General features: G+C 45.4%; 1 protein-coding gene across 2 annotated transcripts in view; it reads left to right on the top strand.

Moving 5' to 3' along the window:
* Positions 1-21,151, top strand: part of atr (ATR serine/threonine kinase) — a 109,213-nt gene that overhangs the window by 1,109 nt on the left and 86,953 nt on the right. Inside the window, exons 2-7 of one of the 2 annotated variants that reach the window (XM_038815052.1) lie at positions 2,426-2,517; positions 3,958-4,125; positions 10,608-11,509; positions 13,640-13,827; positions 16,181-16,372; positions 16,888-17,108. In XM_038815052.1, the coding sequence (XP_038670980.1) occupies positions 2,426-2,517; positions 3,958-4,125; positions 10,608-11,509; positions 13,640-13,827; positions 16,181-16,372; positions 16,888-17,108 (1,763 nt within the window). Of the gene's footprint in view, positions 1-2,425; positions 2,518-3,957; positions 4,126-10,607; positions 11,510-13,639; positions 13,828-16,180; positions 16,373-16,887; positions 17,109-21,151 lie in introns of those variants that run through there. The other variant, XM_038815053.1, reaches the window with a different exon arrangement.

The following is a 21,151-nucleotide window of genomic DNA, read 5'->3' as shown; positions in this document are numbered from 1 at the left end:
GTGATACTGTTGCGAGCAAATTGGCTGAACATCTGACTATAGTTCAAAAGTATGTCATTGGCTGTAAAGTGAAGGTTTAACATGAAGTTCCAAGGAACCCGATTTTGATTTTTTGGGATTATTTAGTTAATTTGCAATTATTTCAATCTTGGGGAAGCAAAAAATGTTTCTAGTGTGATTTCAATTGATGCACAACTTACCCTTCCTTCCAAACTTGAGTAGTCTTGATCAGACTGGATTTGATATGTGCTTGAAGTTATGAAATGCAAATCTTTCTTCCTGCTTACAAGGTTGGATGTTAATGTAGGGCAGGAAGGACAGGAGTTATAGAGTCAAGAAGGTCTGCAGAACAGAAAAGGTCCTTCGGCCCATTGCGAATGCACTGGCAAAAAACAACCACTTAACTATTCACAGTCGTTAACATTGTTGCTTCACAACGCCAGGGTCCCAGGTTCGATTCCCGGTTTGGGCCACTGTCTGTGTGGAGTCTGCATGTTCTCCCTGTGTCTGTGTGGGTTTCCTCCGGGTGCTCCGGTTTCTTCCCACAAGTCCTGAAAGACGTGCTGTTATGTGAATTGGACATTCTGAATTCTCCCTCTGTGTACCCGAACAGGTGCTGGAATGTGGCGACTAGGGGATTTTCACAGTAACTTCATTACAGTGTAAATGTAAGCCTACGTGTGAAAATAAATATTATTATTACATATTATCCCATTTTCCAGCACTTGGCCCAAAGCCTAAGATGTTGATGGATGTGTTTGATGGGAGGGTGTTACTTGAGAGGCTCTGGCTGCTTTTGGATCACTGAAAATAAATAACCTGTATCTACATATCACCTTTCACATCCTTTGTGGGGAAGTGATGGTGGAGTGGTAATGTCACAGGACTGGTAATCCAGAGGCCCAGATTCATGCTTTGGTGGCAGGGGTTCAGTTCTCACCATGGCACTTGGTGGAATTTAAATTCAATGATAAATCTGGAATTGAGAGCTAGTCTCAGTAATGATGACCATGAAACTATCATCAATCGTCGTAAAAACCCATCTGGTTCACAAATGTCCTTTCGGGAGGAAAGTCTGTCATCCTTACCTGGTCTGACCTACATGTGACTCCAGACCCACAACAGTGTGGTTGACTCTTAGCTGCCCTCTAAAGTGGCCTAGCAAGCCACTCATTTCAAGGGCAATTCAAAATGGGAAGCAAAGGCTGGCCTTGTTAATGGCACCCACATCCCATGAAAAAGCAAAGGGGAATAAAATCCTTCTGTTCAAAAGCTCTTCAGCCAATTAAGTTCTTCTGAGTTGAATTATAGTCACTGATGTAGTTATAATTACAAAACATAATAAACAAGACAACCAATTAGCACACAGCAGCGTTTAATAAAAAGCAGTGAGGCAATCGAGATAAAATGTTTATAATGAAGTTCTTTGAGGAACAGCAGACCAGTAAAACTTCCCTGTTCTTCTTGGAGGAGAGACATGGAACTTTCTGTGTTCAACAGAGTAGGTAGACAGGACTTTGATTTTATGCCTCATCTGAAAGATGGCATGTATGATGGTGCAACTCTCTTTTAATACTGCAGCGAATGTAGTGAATGTAGGTTAGTGTTCAAGTCTCTGGAGTAGGTCATGAACTCATGACTCAGAAGTAAGAGTGTCAAGAGTGAGACAAGTTAACATGGTACACGACCACTGAGTCTCACTGAGCTGGACGGAGGGGGACTGGAGGAAGATTGTGTCGAAAGCTGAAGAAAGGTTAAGGAGGATGCAAATTGATAATGTACCATGGTCACAGAACAGTGAATGTCATTCATGACTTTGGAAACATTTTGATGCCACAGGGGGGATGGTAACCAGAAATTAAAGAAGTTGATTTGGGAAATATCATTTGGGTTGAAAAATACTGGAGTTGAAAGTGTGGCGATGGAGCAGCAATTTGTAACCAGTGCTGGTTTTGATTTTGAAAGGGATGGGCACTGAGCCATTCACATTGGGTAGCATGTGGACCAGGAAGGAGAATTAAATGGTCAACCAACCATGAGTGGGGTTGAGGGAGCAGGAAGTAAACAAGATCAGGGGTTTGGGAGATGGGGTGCATATGGGAGAGAAACTTTGAAAGATCAGGGGTCAGGACTTGGATAGGGTGAGGGAATCTGAGGTGTGGCTTGGATCAAAGGAAGGGGGCGTGGCGTCGAGAGAGTTCAAATGCTCGCCTTGGTGCTGTTACCTTTAGTCAATGCATAAAAGTTTGGGTGAAGAGGACATGTGCGAGGTCGTACTTTATAAATTGAAGTATCCTAATGATGTGGAATAGTTGTTTATGGTGATATTAAAAGGCAGGAAACTTCCTGAACTGTAATTCACAACCTACTTGAGATTAGTGTGAAAAGTGTGCTGTAACGTATTGTAACCTGGTTCTCCAAACAGTGCCAGTCCAGAGGATTACAATACAGTCGTTCAGAAGCCAAGGCAGATTCTTTGTCAGTTTGTTGACAAAATGCTGACAGACGTGGATGTTGGTAAGTACCCACTGCCCACTCCTCCCCTTATTACTTGTAAATGCGGTCCAGTGTTAAGTATTGGTAATTAATTTGCTGTTGAAAAGAGGGGAGTTTCTTCAGCAGTGTCTTACAATAGTAAACAATATTATCTCTAAATACCATCTACAGACAATACTTTGTTTTGTGAATGATTATTGTAGAGGGTTGTATAGTCTTGGCTCAGTTTTGGAACTCAGGTGTTCCAGATTCTCACTCAGTGAGAGTAGAGATCAAATGCTACCCAAAGATGCGAGAGTCAAACTTGCATTGCTGCATCTTACAATTAGCTCAAAGTACATAAGGTATGAAATATATGATATATCATCCTAACTCTTAGTTAGAGAAGGGGATCTGACCGGATTAGTAAATGGTTCATTTCTGTAACTTCTCCCCGATCCATATTCCACATTTTGATTTTCCTAGAATATGGGAATAAGGGATTGGTGGAAGTGCTGTTAAGTCCAGTTTATTGTTGATTTTGTTTGTATTTGTGTCATTGCGGCAAATAGCAATTTTAATGGATTTTGATCATTTTCGTTTAACAGCATAACTGTAAATTTGCCACAGCATGTTTACCTTCCCGAAACCACTTCAAATATGTTGTCAGAATTGCAGATTAAACTCTATTCCTTTAATGTGGTTTGTTTAATTGCTATCTCCTGCAATAAAATAATTTATCTAAATGCTGCAGGCTCTTGGAATAGCAAAGTAATTTGTAAGAGAATATATATTGATAAATTATTTCCTGGTGTTCCAACAGCAGATGAAATTTGATGACAGAAACAATTGTGTTTCATTGAAGATCTGACTGACAGCATGAAGCATCCTGGCTATCAACTGGAAAGATAACTGTTGACAAAATTGTTTCCCTAGATATTTTGTCATTGATCCTACAATAGCTATATCATGGAAAAAGCTGTTACCTTTAGTCAATGCGTAAAATGTGTCAACTGAGGTTCAGTTGGTACCGCTCTCACTTCTGAGTCAAAAAGTTCTGGGTTTAACTCTCATTCCAGGACATGAGCAGAAACATCAAGGCTGATACTTCTATGCAGTATTAACAAAGTGCTGCACTGCTAGAGATGTCGTCTTTGAGATGAGATGTTAAAACAAGGCGCCATCTGCCTGCCCCAGTAGATGTACAAGACGCCATGGCACTGTTTCAGGAAGAGCCAGGGAGATATCCCTGGTGTCTTGGCCATTATTTATCCTTTTAATCAGTAAAACAGAAACAGATCATTACCTGTGTGTGGGAGTTTGCCGTGCGCAGGTTTGCTCCCGAGCATTCTATATTTTACTGGTGACTACACTTAACAGTACTTCATTGGCTGTAAAATGCTTTGGGATCTCCGGGGGTTTTGAAAACTATGAAAATACAAGTCTTTCTTTTAAAACTATCCTTTTCTGTTGAAATTTCAGTCGCTTTGGAGCTTTCAAAGAAGACTGACTCTCAGCCAACATGTGTGATGTTGTTGGACTTTATTCAACACATTATGAAGTCTTTTCCTCTTATGTTTGTGAATACCCCACGAAAACCAACAAAAGAAATTCAGCGACTCAGTAGTGATGATGAGTGCGGTTGTATTGGTGAGTGCTTGTGAAAGCTACAGAAACATGGGTGTAATCCGTCAATGTTTTAACACCAGTGTTAAAGATCGGCAATGGCTATTAATCTTTCAGTACTGTGGCTCAATTTTGACATTCAAGTTTCACAATTTGTTTTTTTAAAATAATTTTTATTCAGATTTTCACAAAATATCAATAACAGAAAATATTAACAAAAAACAAAAATATTAACAATTAAGAAAAACAAAAAAGACCAACCCCCCCCCCACCGGTTAAATTACAAAAAGAAGAAAGAGATTAACACCCGTCATAACCAAAGAACACATGTACGCGCCCCTTCAACCCAACCCACCGAAACGGCACCCCCCCTCCCCTACCGTTCTGCCAGGAAATCCAGGAAAGGCTGCCACCGCCTGAAAAACCCCTGTACTGATCCCCTCAGGGCAAATTTCACCCTCTCCAGTTTGATGAACCCCGCCATATCGTTGATCCAGGCCTCCACGCTTGGGCACCTCTCATCCTTCCACTGAAGAAGAATCCTCCGCCGGGCTACTAGGGACGCAAAGGCCAGAACACCGGCCTCTTTCGCCTCCTGCACTCCCGGCTCCACTGCAACCCCAAATATTGCGAGTCCCCAGCCTGGCTTGACTCTGGATCCTACCACCCTCGACACCGTGCTTGCTACCCCCTTCCAAAATTCCCCCAGCGCTGGGCATGCCCAGAACATATGGGCATGGTTCGCTGGGCTCCCCGAGCACCTAGTACACCTGTCTTCGCCCCCAAAGAACCTACTCATCCTCGTCCCGGTCATATGAGCCCTATGTACCACCTTGAACTGTATGAGGCTAAGCCTCGCACATGAAGAGGAGGAGTTCACTCTTTTCAGAGCATCCGCCCACGTCCCCTCCTCAATCTCCTCACCCAGCTCCTCTTCCCATTTACTCTTCAGCTCCTCCACCGAGGCCTCGTCTACCTCCTGCATCACTTGGTATATGTCCAAAATCCTCCACCCTCCAACCCACACCCCTGAAAGCACCCTGTCCTGGAACCCACGTGGGGGCAACAGAGGGAACCCTACCACCTGCCGCCTGGCAAACGCCCTTATCTGCATATACCTAAAAATGTTCCCCGGGGGGAGCCCGAAATTCTCCTCTAACTCAGCTAGGCTCACAAACTTCCCATCTACAAAAGGTCCCTCAACCTCCTAACACCTGCCCTGTGCCAACTCAGGAACCCGTCATCGATTCTCTCTGGAACAAACCGGTGGTTCCCCCATATCGGGGACCCCATCGAGACCCCCACCTCCCCCCTGTGCCATCTCCATTGCACCTAAATTTTGAGGGTAGCCGCCACCACCGGGCTCGTGGTATACCCCGTTGGAGGGAGCGGCAGCAGCGCCGTTACAAGCGCCTCCAAACTCGTGTCCACACAGGACACCATCTCCATCTTCTTCCATGCTGCCCCTTCCCCGTCCATTACCCACTTACGCACCATCGCTGCGTTGGCAGCCCAATAGTACCCACAGAGGTTGGGCAGCGCCAGCCCCCCCTATCCCTTCCCCGTTCCAAAAACACCCTTCTCACCCTCGGGGTCCCGTGCGGCCATACAAATCCCGTAATACTCCTGTTGACCTTCCTAAAAAAGGCCTTCGGGATAAGGATGTGGAGGCACTGGAACAGGAATAAAAACCTTGGGAGCACCGTCATCTTGACTGACTGCACCCTGCCCGCCAGCGACAGCAGCAACATGTCCCATCTTTTAAACTCCTCCTTCATTTGCTCCACCAGCCTTGTAAGGTTAAGTTTGTGTAGGGCCCCCCAGCTCCTGGCCACAAGGACTCCCAGGTACCTAAAGCTCCTCTCCGCCCTTTTTAGTGGGAGCCTACCAATCCCCTCCTCCTGGTCCCCCGGGTGCACGACGAACAGCTCGCTCTTACCCAGGTTGAGCTTATACCCTGTGAAGTCCCCAAAGTCCCTGAGAATCTTCATCACCTCCGGCATTCCCCCCACTGGGTCCGCCACATATAGCAATAAGTCATCCGCATAAAGCGACACTTGGTGCTCCTCCCCACCCCGCACCAGTCCCCTCCAGTTCCTCGACTCCTCTCAACTCCATGGCCAACGCAAAGAGCAAGGGGGACAAGGGACACCCCTGTCTCGTCTCTCGGTATAACCGAAAGTACTCCGATCTCCTCCTATTCGTGGCCACGCTCACCATCGGGGCCTCATATAACAACTTCACCCATCTGACAAACCCCTCCCCAAACCCAAACCTTTCCAGCACCTCCCACAAGTACCCCCACTCAACCCTATCAAAGGCCTTCTCCCCGTCTCGCGCCATCACTATCTCCGCTTCCCCTGCTACCGCCGGCATCATAATGACATTCAAGAGCCTCCGTATGCTGGTGTTCAGCTGCCTTCCCTTCACGAACCCCGTCTGGTCCTCGTGGATGACCCACGGCACACAGTCCTCTATCCTTGTGGCCAAGATCTTCGCCAACAGCTTGGCATCTACATTTAACAGCGAGATCGGCCTGTATGATCCACACTGCAGGGGGTCCTTGTCCCACTTAAGGATCAAGGAAATCAGTGCCCAGGACATAGTCGGGGGCTAGCCCTCCCCCTCCCTTGCCTCGTTAAAGGTCCTAACCAACAGGGGACCCAGCAGGTCTGCATACATTTTATAGAATTCGACCGGGAACCCATCCGGCCCCGGCGCCTTCCCCAACTGCATGCTCTCTATCTCTTTGACCAGCTCCTACAGCTCAATCGGCGCCCCCAGTCCCTCCACCTGCCCCTCCTCCACCTTCGGGAATCTCAGCCGGTCCAAGAAGCCCCTCATCCTCTCTTTCAGAGGCCTGCTGTTGGATCTCCCGGATTGCCACCCCCTGGGCTGTCTGAGTCTCCAGCAGCTTGTCAATGGAAGCCTTCAACGGCTCTAGCAGCTCCACTTTGAGCTCCCGAAAGCAGCGCTGGAGAGTCTCCTGCTGCTCCTGCGCCCACTGCCTCCATTCCTCTAGGTCTCCGCCGGCCGCCATCTTGTGCTTCTTCCCTCGCTTTTTCTTAGGCGCTGCCACCGCTCTCTTGCTTGTCCCACTCCTGGTCCAGGCCATACGCCGATGGGGAACTGCTGCTGACTCCTTCCCACGTCGGGAATCGCCGAAAAAGTGCCGCTGGGGGCCCTAAAAAGAGCCCAAAGGTCTGTTCCTGGCGGGAGCTGCCGAGCGTGCGGCTTAGCTCCGCATAGCCGGAACCAGAATTCCGGTTTTCAGACTTTTAAGATGCGCAAGCACCCGTGACCTCTTGACCGGACCTCCTAGCCCTCTCACGTTCCACGTAACTATCCAAGTTTCACAATTTGTTGACAAATTGAGTTTAAATGATGCACATGAAAATTAAAATGACATTCCAATTAAATCAATGGTTGCTTTAATTTTTTTTAAAAATGAAGCAACATGCCAGGTCCAAATGCAACTTAAAATAATGTATTTCAGCCAAGACTTTTGAGTGCAGCACCTAAAACAACAAAAAACGAGCGTTCAACAATCGGAATCAATTTCTTGCAACATTGCTTTATTTTGGCATGTGGGGGATAGAAATTTACCTTTGCCCCAAACAGGCCCACAGCAAATCAGCAGCCCATTTTACACCACATCCAATTTTCTTTTCCATGGGTTAATAAAACAGGATATGAACTTTTAGAATGCATTTTAATAATTTTCTTTATCAGAACTGTATTGAGGTGGACTCATTTAGTTCTTTCTTGAAGGAGTTGCTATTTTCAAACTATTATTTTACTGTTGCAAGATGCTGGTGAAACTTCTCTATGGCATTGCACTGATTTTTTAAAATGTATTTTTATTGAAGTTTTCAAGTTTTACAATTATCGCATGAACACAAAAGAAAAAGAAAAAAAAGCCATAGGTATCAGTGCAAAAACAGGTACAGTACAAAACCGAAGACATTGCAAGCAGAGAAACAAATAAGACCGGACGGGTCAGGGACAATATCCCTAAAGTGTTCCCTCCATGGATACAAGATCCGGCTGCACCAAAGCAGGATACAACCAATAACAGAGTTACATCATAGCTTAAAAAAATAACAGTAATAAAAAACCCGAGAACCCCAGAGCAAAGGGGGAATTACGCTGACACCCACAACGTGAAGGACCCAAGGTTAAAAAGGATAACATCTGGTCCCAACTAGAAGGGAAGATAGACATCCCCTTCTCTGGGACAGGGAATCCCCCGAAGGGGGCAGGGGAACTTGGGAGGGAGGGCCAGCCCACATTGCCCTAGCACCAAGGAAACCATCCCGACAACCCGGATCACTCAGGAAAAAGGGGCAGGAAAAGAGAAAAAAGTATGGATGATCTGATTCAAATTAAAAGAAAAAGGTAAGAAACCCCCAATACTGGTTTGCTCTAACTGGGGGGACCATCCTCGATCGCAACGAGGACAAACTAACCGTACGAACTCCAACCCCTCACCCCTCTCCAGCTCCGCTCATGTTCCTTAGAAGTGAAACAGGGACGAGACAACAAAAAGCACCATCCCCCTCCCTCTGCTGCAAGGATTGTCAGACAGTAGAAGGCCCAAATACATTTAGGATAAACAATGTGCACAGATCCCGCTTTCAACATTCAGCTCAACATGATATAAACTCAAATCAGGCTGCTCAACAGTACAGGCCATCAAGCGGAGAGCATGATCAACAGGGAGCAAAGTTCAAGATATAACAAAGATGCAGAAATGCCAGACAGTCCTCAGGAAAAAGGCTTCTTCACAGGCGCACAAAGAAACCCAATATCAGAAATGGATCAAGATCAATGAGCACTGTTCAGGATCTCCCAAAGATTCCAGCGATCAAAGCATGAGACGCCATTACTTCCATCATGCTGTCTCACCAGAACCCAGTTGGTCAACAAACTAGGCTCCAGCCAGAGTGGGATGACCCGACCGGTTCAGCCACCCCCAATTCCTCACAACAGACATCCAGAACAGGACCAGTGGTCGGTTGGCCACATCAACCTCAGGGCTCAAAGACAGGGTTAGATGAGCTCCATCAAACTTCTTTAATGCAAGAACCTCCTCGTGCGCCTCCATTACCTCTGTAAAAACATGCCACAACTCTTGGAATTGGGCCTTGACAATCTGTACCTCCGAGCCGAGATCTTCAGAACAGCACCTTCGTTGGCAACCTTCATCAGTCGATGCACACAGCACCGTCAGAGTGGGAACTTCCTCAAAAGCAACTGCGCCACTAAAGGCAGGGCCCTACCCCATCTCCTTCCAGTCACCACGAACAATCGAGGATTTAAACATTCTAACTCTGTTCCATTATGTAGGAACACCGACCAATAGTTCTTTTTTTAGAAAAATATTTTGCTGAAGCATTTATATTATAAATTTTAACAGAATAAGCACCTCCCCCCCCCCCCCCACCCCTGTTGACAGTTTCATTTTTCCCAAAGAAGTCGACAAATGGCTGCCATCTCCGAGAAAACCCTAGCATCAGGGCGAATTTGATCTTCTCAAGCTGAAGAAACCCCGCCATGTCACTAACCTACACCCCCAACTTCAGGGGCTCCGAGTCCCTCCATGCTAACCAGATCCGTCTCCGGGCTACCATGGAGACAGAGGCGAAGACATCGGCCTCTCTTGCCTCCTGGACCTCTGGGTCTTCTGACGCACCAAAATTCGCCACCTCTGGACTCTGAACCACCCTTACCGTCGGTATTTCCAACATGACGTCAGCAAATCCCTGCCAGAAACCCCTAAGCTTCGGGCATCCGACTAATAATTCTTGAGACATAGTATCAAACTGGTAAACCAAGAAAAGACAAAAAAGAAATGTGCACAAGGATAAAAAGACGGATTATAAGATGAGCAGAGTTGGAGCTCATGAAAATGCAAGTGCTCCCGCCGTCACATCACGTGATCACCCCACTGCATTGAATTTATATGGCAATGAGCTTCTAATCTCAATTCAATTCATCATAATCATGAATAAAATTACACTCGTATCAAGCTCAAATGCTGACAATACTGTGCAGTTTATTATTGCCCCATAATTGATAAGAATTGTCCAGATTTCAATCCCTGTCAGTGTTGAATTAACTGTCTTCAGACAAGGTACTGGTGGTCTTAGTTCAATGATGAAACATGACTTGAGTGTCCTTTGGCAACTTGCTGCTTTGTGACACCGCCTGAATATTCAATGGAGGACCAATTTGTTGCACCACCCTAAAAAAATGATGAGTACAACAAAAATTGCTAAACCATATACAGTATATATACTACTTTTCAAAATTCATTTTGCAATAATATTTGTTTAAATCTATCATGTATGTTTGTTTTTAATTGCCTGGTAGTTGTTGAATCCAGGCAGATGCACGGATACCCTCAGTCGGAACCTGGGCTAAATCTCTGATTGGATAAATAAATTGCATTTGCCCTGTTTGCAATATTTGATCTGAATACGGCTATTTCTTTCTTTTTTAAGGTTTCAGTAACTGGATTATAACCAGGCTTCTCCGCATTGCTGCAGCCCAAAACTGTCAAGTGCTTCATGACTGTATTGCAAAGATTATCCTTTCTTTGCTTTGGCTGTTCAAGAGCAAGAATCCCTTCATATTTGGAGTACAAACTAAGGAACTGTTTGGCCTCTTTCAAGATCTAATCTGTCTGAGGGAGAAGAAGCTGATGATGCACATGAAGCAGGATTCTTTCTTCTGGCCGTATATAATTAATCGTTTTGTTGTGGCTGAGAGAGAAAATGCAGGATATTTAACCCCTGCACCTCTTCAATTGACCTCTGTGTTGCAAGTGGAATTATTGGAGGTCACATTACTGAGAATACTTTCCTCGATCCTCCCAAGTGTGTTTTGCAGGAGGCAACGACTCATCTTGTGGGAAATAGGCTGCTCTCTTTTGGAGCATGGCAGTTCCAATATTAAGAGTATTGTGTTGGCCTTGTTAACCAAGTTGGTAAACCTTGGAGGACCACCACCAGAGGAAGTGTCAAATATGTTCTTCACAAATTTTATTGGTCTCTTTAAACTGTTTAAAAAGGCTGACAGGGCAGAATTGGAATTATACGAGGAGCCATATGCTAATTTGGTCAGAACACTTTTTCCTGTTGCCCCTGAATATCGCACAAGCATGTTTGCAATCGAACCCGTTTACCTGAACGTGATGATGGACAAACTGAGCGTCTTTATGGGAGATGGACTGTTGCAGCACGTTGAATCAGATAAATTGAGATTAGCTCTATGTCAAATATTCCAGCACTTTTTGATGTTCGCCCCGTCAGGACTCGTGTGTGCAGTGCCAATCCAGAAACACCGAATAAATTTAATTTGCTCAGCATTAACTGAAATGATAGGAACTCAACCCAAACAGGAGGTAATTCTTTTTAAAATTCCGAACGTCCCCTTGCTGTTTCAAATTATTTATTTTGCTGGTCAGTATGGTTTGCAGGTCATTTGTAGCCACGTCTTTGTGAATGGCTTTCTGTAATCAGTAACGTTGCAGTGGTAGAGTGCAGCACTGTCAGAAGTACTCCCTTTCAGATGAGATGTTTAAAACGTGTCGTGGCAGCTTCTGGTGGCACAAAGAAGACCAGGAAATTGTTTTGTTTTCTCTCTTCAACCCACAGTGCCAATATATATTAATTACTCCTTCATGTCTTTGGTATTTACGGGATCTACATTGCGCAAATTAGCTGCAGCGTATATTTGCATTGATGGCAAGTAAAGGCCAGGAGCCCTATTTGTGCTCATTTCCATCTTGGGCAGATTTCACTCCCTGTACTAATTCCAGCCTCCGCTTAGTTGAAGGGGACACATTTTAAGGTGAGGAACAGGAGGTTTTGAGAGGACTTGGGGAATTTATTTTCACCAAGAAGGTGGTGGGGGTCTGGAATGCTGTGCCTGGGAGGGTAGTAGAGGCGGGAAACTTCAACTTTTAAACAGGACGTGGATGAGCACTTGAAATGTCATAACATTCAAAGCTATGGGCCAAGTGCTGGAAAGTGGGATTAGTGTAGATTTAGTGTAGTTTTGTCAGTGCATACTCGATGGGCTGAAGGGCCTCTACTGTACTGTATGACTATGACTTCCTCCTTACCACCCTGTTTGCCTCCATAAGATATTGGACTTAAAATAATTGTCATATGTTAAATGCTTTGAACAGTTTCTGAGACCTATCAAGCTGCCAAATAAATTAATGTCTGTCTTCACACGCAATGCTGCAGTTAAACTAAACTAAGCACTTTTCAGGATATTATGGTCCCGTTGAACTGAATAGAGATTTAAATGGCTCGCTACATCCTCTATGGGCAGTAAAATACTGGCCCATGTTTCAAAGACCATCAGCACAAATATTATAGCAATTCAAGAAGGTGGCTCATCATCATTCTTCTCAGAGCAATTAGGGATGGACAGTAAATGCAGTTTCCCCAGCGCATGTCAAAAACAAAAATAAAGAGTGAAGCATGGTGCTATCCATGAAATTTTCAACTTTTCATAAATCTTGAGAAATAAAAGCAGAAAATGCTGGAAATACTCAGCAGGTTAGACTACATCTGTGGTAATAACTTTTAGGTTGATGACCTTTCATCAGAACTGAAGAAAGATAGAGATGTAATAGGTTTCGAGCTAGTGAAAGGATGGAGGGCAGAAGAGATTAAATAACAACAGGGCGTGTCAGTGGGTATCGTAAAGAAACAAAAGATGCATCACAGCTGAGGTATGAAGCTTTGTATAGCAGCCATCCAAATGCAACTAGGTGGGACAAAGAAAGACAATAAGACAAACCAGCGTAATAAAAAGTCTGAGCTTGTGGTCTAAAATTGTTGAACCCATGAGCCTTGAAGGCTGAAGAGTGCCAAATTGAAAGATAAGTTGCTTCCTTGAGCTTGGCTTGATCTTCATTGCAATATGGTAGCGAAAAAGGACAAAGCTCAGAGTGGGAGCGAGGTAGAGAAGTGAAATGGGAGGTGACACGAAGCTCAGGGTCACGCTGGCGGTGTTCTGCACAGTGGTCGCCCAGTCTCCCCAATGTAGAGGAGAACATGTCACTAGCGAATATAGTATACCGAGTCAAAGTAATGATGTGGAGATGCCGGCGTTGGACTGGGGTGAGCACAGTCTTACAACACTAGGTTAAAGTCCAACATGCTTGTTTCAAACACTAGCTTTCAGAGCACTGCTCCTTCCTCAAGTCCTTCCTCAATTCACCTGAGGAAGGAGCAGCGCTCCGCAAGCTAGCGTTTGAAACAAACATGTTGGACTTTAACCTGGAGTCAAAGTAAGTTCAAGTAAAATCACTGTTTTACTTGGAAAGAGCATTTGGAGCCTTGGATGGTGAGAAAGGAGGAGGTAAAAGGTCAGATGCTGCGTCTCCTGTGCTTGTCACCAGTAGACTTGGAAAGGCTGCACAAGGTGTCACCAATAAGATAACGTTACAGCTATTTATTCAATTTTCTTTGAAATTATGTTTGGTAACTCATGAAGTTGATGCTCTGTGTTTCAGTATTTGTTAAGCTGCTTGTATATAGCAATGAGAGCAGAAGGGATCACTGTCATTCAAGAAATATGTAATCGGACCCTGACACCAGTTCCCAAAACAGACGGAGAGAGTAGCAGTGATGAAGTTCCAGAAAAAAGACCACGCTTGAGTTTAGCTGTACAAAGCATGCAGAAACCAGTCACACCAGCTGAGTATGGACTATATTTGTTTTGCTAATATACTTTTAACATTTGTTCAATGATAACCATTTTCTTTGTTTCCTGGTCGCTGCAAATCATTTAACTAGCAAAAGAATTAAACATCAGATTTGCCATCTGGACTTTTCTGATCATGACTGTCCAGTGAGGTATGCATTTGAGCTGACTTGCTCTTTTTCCCTACTGAGAAAAGATCAAAGTTGGCATCTAAATCTGTTCATAAGGGAATTTATATGGAGTAGAGTGGGTTACTATGTGGCGATGTACTTAGTCTGCAACAGCCTTCAGTTCTGCAAGACCTCTGCATTCCTCTGATTCTGACTTCCTAAGTATCCCTGGTTTTCTTTGCTTCAACACTGGCAGCCGTGCTTTCAGCAGCCTCAGGCTTTAAGCTCTGGAATTCCCCCTTTCACCCTCTCCAGCTCTCTATTTGGGAGCTGCCCTAATGTTGTTCAGCGGCAAATTTTGTATCATAATTGCTCCCGTCGGAGTTGCAATATACTGGGTAGCATGGCAGCACAGTGGGTAGCACTGTTGCTTCACAGCTCCAGGGTCTCGGGTTCGATTCCCGGCTTGGGTCACTATCTGTTTGGAGTCTGCACGTTCTCCCTGTGTCTGCATTGGGTTTCCTCCGGGTACTCCGGTTTCCTCCCACATGTTCTGAAAGACGTGCTGTCAGGTGAATTAGATATTCTGAATTCTCCCTCTGTGTACCTGAACAGGTGCCGGAGTGTGGCGACTAGGGGCTTTTCACAGTAACTTCATTGCAGTGTTAATGTAAGCCTACTTGTGAGATTATTATTATACATGGAAGTTTATGTTATCTAGCCACATTGGAATTTTAATCATTTAACCAGCAGATGATTACCTCCTGTGTTGTCATGAACATTCAGCTTTAGAACTGGCAAATGAAGATAATGTGATTCTCGTGTAAATCTTCAGGAGAAGACTTCCTAACTCCAATGCCAGACATAACTCCCCCCTCAATAAAATCCATAATGTGGATAGAAAATATAAGTCAAAATTGTAACAATGCCCAGACAATAAATGTTTTCAATATGCTGTAATGATTTGAGGCATGCATCACAGTGAATTAGTGGGCTCTGTCGATTCTCCTACCTGGTACTGTTACAACCGCATATATGGTGGAATGGTTTAAAGTTGCCAATCTGCTGTACTGGCCCCAGAAGTGGTGTAGATTGGTTTTGCCCCTTGCTCAAGCCAAAACTTCTATCCACCAAATTAACTACATTCTTGATGGCTGACATCGATCCATATGTTTTCTCTTTTTCTGATTTCAACCACAAATTCCTACCAGCTTTTGCTCTGCTCTTCCATAGTTGTGATATCTAAGCTCTCGCTGTTGGCTTGAGTGCAAGCTCCCCCTGTTTCGCTTAAACCTGAGGGAGCCAGGATAGTTAAGAAAGAGGAACTTTTAAAATCAGCTGTGGTAACTGTGGCTGGAGTCAGCAGTTAGAATTTCCATTTAAATATTGCAGTGATGGATTCATGGAACAAAACTGGTGGAAATTTACTTCTACTATTCTGCTGTTGGGTTGTCTGCTGGGAAGAGAAATTCACCAAGTTATTTTGTGGATCAAAGCTGGAAGACATGACCCATGTTTAACAGGCCCATACTCTGACCCCCCCCCCCCCCCCCCACACACACACACAAGGGCAGCACTGTTGCTTCACAGCACCAGGGTCCCAGGTTCGATTCTCATACTGTTGGGTAATTTGGAAATTCTGAATTCTCCCTCTGTGTACCCGAACAGGCGCCGGAATGTGACGACTAGGTGCTTTTCACGGTAACTTCATTGCAGTGTTAATGTAAGCCTACTTGTGACAATAAAGATTATTATTATTACCTCCCAAACAGTGTTATTTGTTACCTCCCAAACAGGGGTATTGAGAAGGTGGATATGGAGAGGATCTTTCCTCTTGTTGGAGTACCTAGAACTAGAGGTGACTGTTAAAAATAAGGGGTCGCTCATTTAAGGCAGAGATGAGGACAATTTTGTTCTGAGGGTTGTGAGTCACTGGAACTCTCTTCCTCGAAAGGTGGTAGAAGCTGAGCCTTTGAATATATTTAAGGCTGAGTTAGATAGATTATTGATTAAGGGGGCGAAAGGTTATTGGGGGTAGGCAGGAATGTGGGGTTGAGATTACAATCGAATCATGATCTTCTCTCATGGCGGAGCAGGACCAAGTGGCCCACTGCTGCTCCTAATTGTTATGTTTGTATATTTTAAACAGAAACAGCTGATTCTTCATGAATATAACGGCAATACATTTATTTTCAGAAATTGTTTTTCAATGTTTTTTCATGCAAATCCGGTTCTTGTAGATTTGGTCCAGTGGAAATAAAATTCAAGAGCAAGTTATGGTGGGCAATGTGCGAGAGACTCGCATCGTTGATCAACTTGCTGGAGAAGGTTCAGTCACATGAGAAGGCCATAACTGCGCTAGAGGGCATCACAGTTATATTTCGTTTGGCTGCGTTGTGTACAGCATTCTGTGACCAAGGAGTTTCAGACAGGTACAAAGTAGTTTTGATCTATGTTTCTCACAGTTGTTCCACTCTTCAGTACTTCAGCTGTCTACTTCTAACATCCTGGCCGTGGGGGAAATGAGCCAAGAAAGGTGCTTGGCACTAAACATTCTCCAACCATTTGTTATGGTTATTTGTCACAAGACCTTGCAAGTCTCTTCTTAGATGTGTCTATGTGCTGAAATGGGAACCAGTGTTTGGTCACATATGTGAGCATAAATATCAAGAAAAGAATAGTTATGTAACCATTGTTTGCAATCCTCGGCATACTTGCACTCAGGAAATTTGGGTGAAAGCCCACGCCTTCAAAGGTGCAAAGAACCCGATGGTTAAGCGTTTGCCCTCGTACTTCCCCAAGTAATTTTCACATGGTAAAAAGTGGAATCAAAAAACATTATCAGGAATATTGTGATGAAATGCATGGCCTTTCGCAGCAATCTACTTGAGTTGAAATTCGATTTGTCTTCACTAAAACGAACATTGCAATCTCTTTTTCTGTTCAGTGCTGACAGAATCAAAACAAGTGACACCTCCGCTGGGAAGATACAATGTTCCACTGGAATTTCGACAATGAAAATACAATTGATTTGGACAACATTTGAGATGTTTACACAAGTCCTAGAATGTGGCAGAAAACAACTGAGCACTGCTTCCAAAGTTGAAGAATTCGGACAGTTAGTTGATAGATTAATAAAAATCATCGATGCTGCAATCTACTTGCAAGGTAGGGGAAGTAGATATTTAACATTGGTAGTTTAATGTGAGGAATATTGGTGCAATAAGGTACCATAGACCTGGCATATAAATCCACCTTTCAAGTCTTGGAAAAAATCCTTCCAAAAATGGGCTGAGTATAAAAGTGAAATACCCGTGTGGGTGGTCGCCATTTTGCAATGTCATCTGTGTCAAAAGCAAAGAGTGGCTATGTCTTAAACCCCCACACACCTTTGTAACACAGCCTGTATCACGTGCTTGATCCATTGCACTTAATTGTAAGGTACCAGTGAGTAAAATATACATTTGTGGAAAGACAAATTGAGGCTGACACAAATGAAAGTAAAGCATGTTGTGGCAGAAAAGAGGTCAACTTGCACACTGCGATTATGCGAAAAGATGATTTTTGGGGGCTGCTGGGGACTTCCGTGACAGATTTACTGTACATGTTTATTTCGATTAGTGATTATTATTCAGGTAATGAGTTCAAATCTCACTGTGGCAAGTAGTAAAGTTGAATTCAATGTATCTGACAATTTATGAGCTCGCAGAAGGAAGGATTTTCTGAAAACCAAATGATTGAGGGAAGGAATCTACCCCAGTCTGCCCTGCATGTGACTCATGCATGCAGCTGGTTGACGTTTAATACCGTAGCACTACTTTTGCAGGCAACAAATGTGGTAGCATTGTCCGTGCCAACCTGCATCAGCCATTGCTGTGGGTTACACCCTGACCTTGAGGATTGTGGCTTCAAGTCTCACTTTGGAGACTTGAGCATATAAATCTAGATTGACACTTCCGTGCAGTTCTGAGGGTGTGCTTCATTGTCAAAGATGTGTTAAACAGGCCCATCTGCTCTCTGAGGTAGACCTCAAAGATGCCATGGTGCTGTTTTGAAGAACATCAAGGGAGTTATCCTGGGTGTCCTGGGCAGTATTTATCCCTCAATCAACATCACTAAAATAAGTCGGGTCTTGATCACATTATGTTTGTGGGACCTTACTGTGTGCACATTTGACTGCTGTGTTTCCTGTGATATAACAATGAATGCCCTTCAGAAGTATTTAATTGGCTTAAATTTTCTGAGGTTGTGAAAGATGCTATCTAAATGCAAGTCTTTTTTCACATCAGGATCACAAATGAAAAAAATGTCAATTTTAAAGATAGCTTTTACTCACAAATATTTGAGGGTAATTGGGTAAAGTGTCCTTGATGGTTCTTTTTATAATTACACTCTTCATTGCTAGCAATTTTCCAAGGATCAGTAACTAACGTGCTCTGAACACTCTATCTATATCTGATCTGGCATATCAGTAGGGAACGAGAAAGTTTAGCTTTATTCCCACTCCCCTGATTCATGTTGGATGTGCGTGTGTGCTGAATATCTGAGAGTTGAAATTTTATATGCCAATACTTTCAGGACATAGGTTAAAGTGTATGTGCCAATTCCTGTACTTTAACCCCCATTCAATTATTGCACTCACTGTGGGCAAAATTCTCCGACCCCCCGCAGGGTCGGAGAATCGCCCGGGGCCGCTGAAAATCCCGCCCCCGCTGTGGCAGAAATTCTCCGCCACCTGGGAATTGGCGGGGGCGGGAATCACGTCCCCCCGATCGGCGAGCCCCCTGCGGCGATTCTTCCGGCCCGCGATGGGCCGAAGTCCCGCCGCCATGGTTTGAACCACCTCTGGTGGCGGCGGGATCGGCGGCGCGAGCGGGCCCCCGGGGTCCTGTGGGGCGCAGGGCGATCGGACCCCGGGGGGTGCCGCCACGGTGGCCAGACCCCCGATCGGCGGGCGGGCCAGTGCTGTGGGGGCACTCTTTTTCTTCCGCCGCCGCCACGGCCTCCACCATGGCGGAGGCGGAAGAGAATCCCCCAGCGCACAGGCGCCGGTGGTGACGTCAGCGGCAGCTGACACACCGGCGCATGCACGTACCGGCGAAGGCCTTACAGCTGCCCGGGCGTCAAAGGCCGCTGGAGCCGGTTTAGGCGCCAGTCGGTGTGGTGCCAACCGCTCCGGCACGTGCCTAGCCCCTCAATGTGAGGGCTTGGCCCCTAAAGGTGCGGAGAATTCTGCACCTTTGGGGAGGCCCAACGCCGGAGTGGTTGGCGCCACACCGCTATGCCGGGACCCCCCCGTCCCGCCGGGTAGAGGAGAATCCCGCCCCTTGTATTCCCAGGGATTTGACTTTAACATGCTAACCTGTGTGCTGGGGATACCAATGATGAGAATTATGGTTCAATTACTGTTATGATTGAGATCTGTGGTTCAATGTCCTGAAAAGCTCAAATTACAAAAGATTGGAGCTTTAATGAAGCATTGACAATGGATAGTATAATGAGAGAAATTAAAATGATTGAGTCATAGAATCATAGATGTTTACAGCACGGAAACAGGCCCAGCTGGTCCATGTCGCCCAGTTTCTATCACTAAGCTAGTCCCACTTGCCTGCATTCGGTCCATATCCCTCTATACCCACCCTGCCCATGTAATTGTCTAACTGCTTTTTAAAGGACACAATTGTACTCGCCTCTACCATTGCACCTGGCAGCCTGTTCCAGATGCTCACCACCCTCTGTGTGAAGAAATGTCCCCTCTGGTCTCTTTTATATCTCTCTCCCCTCACCTTAAACCTGTGCCCTCTAGTTCTAGGCTCCTCTACCGTTGGGAAAAGATGTCAACTATCTATCTTATGTATGCTCCTCATTAGTTTATAGACCTCTATAAGATCATCCCTAAGCCTCCTTCGCTCCAGGGAAAAAAGTCCCAACCTATCCAGGCTCTCATAACTCAGACCATCAAGTCCTGGTAGCATCCTCTTAAATCTCTTCTGTGTTCTTTCTAGTTTAACAATATCCTTCCTATAATAGGGTGACCAGAACTGAACACAGTATTCCATGTGTGGTCTTACCAATGTCTTGTACAACTTCACCAAGACGTCCCAACTCCTGTATTCAACATTCGGACCAATAAAACCGAGCATGCTGCCTTCTTCACCACCTTGTCCACCTGAGACTCCACCTTCAAGGATCTATGAACCTGCACTCCTAGATCTCCTTGTTCTGTAACTGTCCCCAACTCCCTACCATTAACTGAATAGGTCCTGCCCTGATTTTAATCTACCAGAAAAGAGAATGTGTGAGTAACTGAAGGAGCTGGGTGTGAGCAAGGCAGGTAAAGATGTAAATAGCACACACTCCCGCTCTCCCTCGCGGGGAGAGTCCAGACGATCAAAATGAACGTACTGCCCAGGTTCCTTTTCCTGTTTAGATCCATTCCGATCTACATCCCCAAGGCCTTTTTCAAAGCGCTGGACAAACATATCATGGCGTTCGTATGGGGGGGTAAAAATGCTAGGATCCCAAAGAAGGTCATACAAAAAACAAAATCCAGGGGGGGGCTAGCCCTCCCGAATCTACAATTCTACCACTGGGCGGCAACAGCCGAGCGAGTAAGGGGATGGATCCAGGAGCCAGAAGCCGAGTGGGTGCGTGCGGAGGAGGCCTCCTGCATGGGAACCTCCCTCCGGGCCCTCGCCACGGCAGCACTCCCATCCCCACCCAAAAAACACTCCACCAGCCCAGTGGTGACAGCCACCCTCCAATCCTGGAACCAACTGCGGCAGCAATTTGGCCTGTACAAAATGTCGGACAAGGCTCCCATCTGCAACAACCATAGGTTCAAACCAGCACTGACCGACGCCACCTTCAAAAGGTGGAGGCAGGATGGGGGGACACTGACAGTCAGGGACCTATACACGGACGACAGGATCGCAACACTGGACGAACTGACAGAGAAATTTCAGCTAGCTGGGGGGAACGAGCTACGGTACCTGCAGCTCAAAAACTTCCTACGAAAGGAGACAAGGATGTACCCACAACCGCCACGACAGACACTATTGGAAGACCTACTGGACGCAAGTATCCTAGAGAAAGGGAACTGTAGTGACATGTATGACCGACTGGTAGACAGGGACGACACCGTACTGGACGCAACAAGAAGGAAATGGGAGGACGACCTGGGGATGGAGATAGGGTGGGGACTCTGGAGC

This window comes from Scyliorhinus canicula, chromosome 13 (assembly GCF_902713615.1).
Source record: "Scyliorhinus canicula chromosome 13, sScyCan1.1, whole genome shotgun sequence".
Taxonomy (NCBI): domain Eukaryota; kingdom Metazoa; phylum Chordata; class Chondrichthyes; order Carcharhiniformes; family Scyliorhinidae; genus Scyliorhinus; species Scyliorhinus canicula.
Note: the sequence above shows the minus strand (reverse complement) of the source record. Positions and strands in the feature narration are given on the sequence as shown.